Source organism: Sinocyclocheilus grahami, unplaced genomic scaffold (assembly GCF_001515645.1).
Source record: "Sinocyclocheilus grahami isolate Dianchi unplaced genomic scaffold, SAMN03320097.WGS_v1.1 scaffold6200.1, whole genome shotgun sequence".
Taxonomy (NCBI): Eukaryota; Metazoa; Chordata; class Actinopteri; order Cypriniformes; family Cyprinidae; genus Sinocyclocheilus; species Sinocyclocheilus grahami.
Window position 1 is genome coordinate 2,638 of NW_015510686.1, and position 6,516 is coordinate 9,153.

At 34.2% G+C, this 6,516-nt stretch overlaps 1 protein-coding gene across 1 annotated transcript in view; it reads right to left on the reverse strand.

Moving 5' to 3' along the window:
* The window catches only part of LOC107577489 (mucolipin-2-like), a 7,276-nt gene extending 1,752 nt beyond the window's left edge, over window positions 1-5,524 (reverse strand). Inside the window, exons 1-11 of the mRNA XM_016263558.1 lie at window positions 5,425-5,524; window positions 4,182-4,341; window positions 3,524-3,697; window positions 2,969-3,122; window positions 2,809-2,887; window positions 2,638-2,734; window positions 2,464-2,563; window positions 2,254-2,366; window positions 1,946-2,095; window positions 579-680; window positions 298-420 (exon numbers count right to left, since the gene is read on the reverse strand). Coding sequence (XP_016119044.1) covers window positions 298-420; window positions 579-680; window positions 1,946-2,095; window positions 2,254-2,366; window positions 2,464-2,563; window positions 2,638-2,734; window positions 2,809-2,887; window positions 2,969-3,122; window positions 3,524-3,697; window positions 4,182-4,341; window positions 5,425-5,474 — 1,302 coding nt within the window. The 5' untranslated portion in view covers window positions 5,475-5,524. The remainder of the gene's footprint in view (window positions 1-297; window positions 421-578; window positions 681-1,945; window positions 2,096-2,253; window positions 2,367-2,463; window positions 2,564-2,637; window positions 2,735-2,808; window positions 2,888-2,968; window positions 3,123-3,523; window positions 3,698-4,181; window positions 4,342-5,424) is intronic.
* Between the last annotated feature and the right edge of the window lie 992 nt (window positions 5,525-6,516).

Genomic DNA, 6,516 nt, shown 5'->3' on the forward strand with positions numbered 1-6,516 from the left:
TATATATATATATATATATGATTTTATATTTTAATATACAAAAATACTATTATTGTATTCTATTCATTCTATTGTATTCTATTCTGTTCTACTCTATTCTATTCTGTTTGGTCAATAGATGGCTTCGTAAAAATATAAGTCAACATATACTGCCATCTACTGTACATAAGAAAGACTACAAAATTAAAACAAGGAAGTATGTTACAGTACATCCATATTTCACTAGTATACAATACCAACCACAAACATTTACCCAGTGGGTTTGTTTGTTTATTTATTTTTGACAACTTTATTTACCTTCTCATGGTAGGGTCCCAGAACAATCCATCCACAGAAGGTGTAGCCGAGGTAGATCATTCCTGCGCAGCAGCAGAAGCGTAAGACTTTTGGTAAGGCTGCTCGCATAGTGAGGATAAGCACCTGTGTTGTCATAACAATATTTTAGGGCCCTAATAAATGATTAGTCTTTCAAGCAATCAATACTGTTATATGACTAGTGGTCAATAAAACACATGTGCGCCCCCTTGCTATACAGTTACTTTCATGTTCTTAATGTGATTTTGCGAATTTTGACTTACATTGTATTTTTCGAAGTATCCCAGATACCTTATGACGCCCACCCAGACCATTAGAGTTGATGTTCCCAGGAAGATGCTGCAGACATCATAGTTAGTCATGCTCTGTGAGGAGAAAGGAACTTTATTAGTGTTTTGAATGTAGGCCATACTTGTTCTTCCATGCGAGTGCAAAGTAAACATTACATAAACCTGTTTAATTGCCCTGCCTTAAATCACCCTACAGCACAGGCCCAGAGTCGAAAGACTACTACAAAGTCTAAAGAGAGTTGCATAATGCCATGAAAAACTGCAGAATCTGTGCAGCTGTTTAAAAGAACATGAACTTTAGAAACTAAAATCAAATCATTTGAGTACATTTTACTCCACATTTATATTAGCTTTCAAAAATAATTAAAAGAAACAAAAGCACTAATAATCAATACATGACAATAAACTATTTAATTTTATAATTTCTATGTTTCCAACTAACTTTATAAAATGGTTTTCATGAAAATTAAGTACATTTTCCCGCCAAATTTAGATTACCTTACCAAAAAAATCATTTAAATAAACAAAACAAAAACACCAACATAATAAATAAAAATACATAAAAAAATTTTTTTATTACATTTATAAAGTGTATTTCCAACTAACTTTAGAAACTCAACACAATTAAGCACATCCTCCCTCCAAATTTAGATTACCTTATCAAAAAAAGCTAAATGAACAAAATAAAAACACATATAATAAATAAATAAATACATACATAACAACAAAAATATTTAAAATGTAGTGTTTGTTTCCAACTATCTTTAGAATGTCAAATCCGATTATTTTAATGAAACTTAATCACATTTTCCCTCTAATTAAGTGCATTCGATTACCTTACCAAAAATAAGGACAAATTCACAAATGAATGAATTAAGCTAATTAAAAATGCTAATATTTTTTTCCAAAATATAAAATGATATCAGTTAAAATTAAGCACAATTTCTCTCAAAAAATATAAATGACCAAAAATATAAATGAATGAATAATATTTTTCTAATACTAATATTTCACATTCAAACTCAATTGACTTTTCATGAAAATTAAGTATATTTTCCCTCCACAATTACGTCACAATAAATAATTTTAAACAATAAACAAAATGTATATAGATATAAAAATAGTAATAAAGTGTTTAATAGAAGCTATTAATACAATATGTTGAATTAAATCAAATATGTATATATAATGAGAATCACCATTATATTGGGAAGTAAAAAATATATATATTTCAATTTGTTTGTTTTTTTAATTTAGGGAACTACAATTTCCTCAGCAATTTTTCAGATTGTGTGAATATCTAATGCATCGGCAAACATGTTTTCATAAAAAGGAAGCACCTTAGCCTGTATTTCCATTTTTAGTATTGATCCAATGATGGACAAAACATCACTGATGATCACTAAGATGTACCAGCCATTCAAGAACTCCCTCTGATCATCTTCACACACTTTCTGATTATAATTCTCAAGACAGAAGCTAGAAAACCGCTGCAGAGAGAGGAAGTGACACATGAAGGAAACACAGACAGACCACAAAATAAGTCATTTCACACTGAGTCACTATGACAGAACATCAAAACTAACTGATGTAGATTTTTTAAATGTTAACGTATCTGTGATATTGACAGAATTGAATGCAGGTTTACCTGAAGTAACCTCACAGCGAGAATAATAGAACGTGTGCAGAGCACTGCAGAGATCAGACACACTACAATAACAAAGCCATCAAAGATCAGCAGGTAGTGAGTGCTCTTCTGAGCTGAAAAAGACAATAACGAAGCATCTAAATTTCACATGCCTTCGTCATAACATTAAAAACCATAGGCATTCATTGCAGTTGATGATTTTTCACATACCAGTTCCTGAAATCTTCCAGTTTTTGCACGCACTACTAACAGTGTCAAAATCAAGGGTCGATTTCACCTTCCCGCTATGACAGCTGTTATCAAAGAGAATCTGCAAAAAATCAAAATGGATTTATTCAGTAATACAAGCGAAAATGGATTTTTATCCCCAAAAATGGACCTTACCTTTACAAAAAAGGTGTAACAGTCTGGCAGCTCATGAGAACGAACGGTTTGCAAATTGATTCCTTTGAGCGCAAAAGTGATCTCAATATCGACAAGCCTGTACTTCAAACAAAACATTGACACCATTAGTATTGATTGAATGTTTTGGTTATATAGTTTAGGTTTACAAACCTATAAAAATCCAGCTCAAAAAATGAAGCGTTGTCCATTCTCCATGTTTTAGTGGACTCCGGATCAAGAGTCAAGCAAACTGGAAAGACAAAAACAGTTCAGTTTAGGCAATACGATATGATTAATATTAGATATCCACATTTTCTGGAAAACATGTAACCTGTTTCAAGCTCGGCATCAATATTGTAAGCTTCCTCATACGGTTCAATGCTGCCTTTCTTGTAGCTCTTCTTACAGATGATCAAGGGCAGAAACTTTTCATTCTCTTCAGCGTAACTAACAGGGCCTACAGACAGGTTTCCTAATTGGGAATACTGTTGAACAGATATATAAATATTATATTAACCAAGTTTTAACGTTTTATTTCCTCACATAAAGAAAAGAGTAGCACTTTTGATAAATATGTTCATAATTGTGCCCACTCAAATGGAGAGGGCACCATCATGGGGGCAGATGTTTTGAAATCACATGACCAGCTAATTATTAGTTGCTTTATTAGAATAATCTTCCTATTAACAGGCATTTTCTCTCACACAACAAGACTTTGCAAAGCCGACTGAAACCTTTTGCTTTCAGGTAATGCTTCATCCACACCACTAGGTGTCAGTACATGACCAACAAAATTGCCTGTAACATACGTAATGCTAATAAAGTAACGGAGGAGGAAAAAGTTGTGGAGAACAAAAAAGCAAGATTAATTAAAAACAATACAAACCTGATCTATAACATAGTGTAAACTATCATATACACTCTGTTTGGTATAGACAGCAATACTGTAGTCATCCTCATCCACACCACTGTAGCCCTTCAGAAACAAACTCTTAAAGGCCATGAGGTTCTCCTCCTTGTAGGACACCACAAGCTGATTATTCAGCCCAAACAGTATGAGCTTTGGAAAAAAACAACAACAACAACATGTTTTCAGTCTGGCTGGTGGAACATTACGGCTTTATGTGTACTGTAGCTTTAAGAAGATTAAATTATGATCACATAATGACAAATCTTTCAAGAATTCAGAAAAGGTTTACATATAAAGCCGAATTGTGTAATTTCTGCCCCACTAGTCACCAAATAAAACGTCAATAATAGTAACTGTGTTCAAACAGGTTTCCTGGCCACACCCCCAGCCTTCCATTGGTCAAACAAACCCCCGAAAAATTGAGTGGCTGAGGCACTGTTGCTGTGCTAAGCTTGTTGGGATTCTCAAACAAACAGAAAAATGTTTTGATAACACCACAGAGACACTTTTTTTAGCAGGAAATCACACTTACTTGTAGAAGTCTTTGCATATTAAGCTGGGCTACAAAAGTATTTAAAAAAAAACACACAGTTGCATACTGAAACTTTAAGCAAACAGATAACCCAATAAATACCTGAAGTGTAATCATGAATATTTTCAAAATTTGCACTGCTAATTTCCATGGTAACTGTCGCCGGGTTCTGTACTTCTCACAAGGGCTCATGAAGTAAAACCTCAAGTCATCTCTCAGTATTTCCTCTGCCATGGGATCAGTGGCCATGGATGTGGAGACACTGTATCAAAATATACAATACATGATTCGGATTGAATTTTAAATTCTTTAGAAATTCATTTTAAAAATATGAAATAAATGGTTAGTAGGTTAAGGAAAAAGCAATCAACATGTGCCCACTGCCCAGCATTGATGTTTTATTTCATACTTTTAATTACTTCAATAATATTCTAAAATGTGAAAAAAATGAGAAAAATAAAAATGATGTTTTCTAAACACTATTATTATTATTACTTCTTAATAATAAGTCAACTATTATTGTTGTTGCTGTTCTTTGTTGTTGTTATATATAATTTAATAAACATTGACTCTCCAATAATAACAATAAAAAAAGCATCAAATATTATTAATGATAACAAAATGTTGTGTATTATTTAATAAATACTGAATCTTCAATAATTACATGTATGTATTTAGCAGGGGAGGAACAATAATAAAAACAACAACAATAATAACAACACAGACGTTATTTTTATATACAAGTTAAATTACAGTATATAGACTTCTTATTGAGATGCGTGTATACTATTGACCAAACTTGGTCTTGCATATTCTCATGAATACAGTCCGATAAGCATGATTTGTGATACGCTACAAAAATCAAGTTCAGCACAAACAGATGATAAATCAACTTAAGAGTGACACATTATCAATGTGACAGAGTTCTGTTTAGGATGAGGAAGATGGAAGGGGTCAATGAACAAAAAAGGAAAGGGAGGGAAAATTAGTTGCTCAATAAGCGTTTCTTAAACTTTAACTGGGCCTTTATGAATAATTGCAAAAACGTTGCAGTCTACATGTCTCTTAAAAACACTACCAAAGGTACAAGTCCAAGGCTGCTGTCTGCTCAACAGGACTGACCGTGTAGTTACTGACAAACTGTACTGGGTTTATTTAATTCATGAGGAAAACACAAGCAAGTTTACAAGTTTTAAATAACCTCTTTGCAGAGTCAGAATATTTCAATTCTGTTGTGTATTTTATTAGCCCTAAATTAAATTAACGCTACTTGTGAATTTCTAACTGTTTATTTGTCATGCAAAATAATTTGACAAAGAATTAAGCAAAACCTTGTCCAACTTACCTTGACACGTCAACACTGGTGCCCTGGCAGTACCTAGCAGGCATTTCCATGCCACCTGTTCTCCAAGACAAAACACGTTTCCAGCCACAAGCTCTCCTTGATCGCTAAATTAATAACCTCGTGTGTGACGTCACAGGTGGAGCACCCAACAGCGCCCATCGACCAATCAGGAGCGAGGAGGATTCCCGATGGGCGTGACCTAACTGTGAAACGAAATAGAAAGCTCTTTCAGTTGCTCACTGACTTGTGTGAAACATCACAGAGTCGATTGAGGAACTACACATTCTCAATATAAACACAAACAGACCACACGCTATTTTAATACAGCAAGTATGCTTTTAATGAGTGAAGTGAATATAGTAAGGTAAAGTAGGCCTATGTCCTTTCTAGCAATGCTTCCAAGCTGAAGCATTATTTCTTAAAGGGGTCATATGATGCTTTTTTAAAGATCATTATTTGGTGTATTTGGTGTAACAGAATATGTTGACATGCTTTAATTATTTTTCAAATACTTGTAGGTCCTCTATGCCTCGCCTCTCTCAAACGCTTAGTTTTCTACAAAGTCCCTCCTTCCGACAAGCGCAGTCTGCTCTGATTGGCCAGCTGACACAGTACATTGTGATAGCACTCGTCGGAAATGTAACGCCTCTTACCATAATCGCGAGCTTCATCTTTCAAAATAAATGTAAAGACAGTAAATAATGTCATTAGTTTTACCATCAGTTCAAGCCCGAAAGAGGAACAGAGTCGCATGACAGACACAGTGATGAAGCTGGTGTGTGTTTGTAGTACACAAGCCACTGTTAAGACAGCTGACTCCACTGTGATCTCTCTCTCACTCTCTGTCACACACACGCACACACACACACACACACACGATGCGCAAAACTCCGCATTTGAACAGTCAATAGCAAATACTTAAACTAATAACAAAACAGTAGCTGATTCAGAAACGCCAGATTGTCATAGCAAAGTCAGAATTACCTCCTCTCCTAGGTTCACGAAACGGTCGTCCATAAAATGCATTGCTGTTCTGTTGTAAGTAATCTTAAAGATTCCTAAATGCATCTACTTTCGGAAGGCCAAATAAAG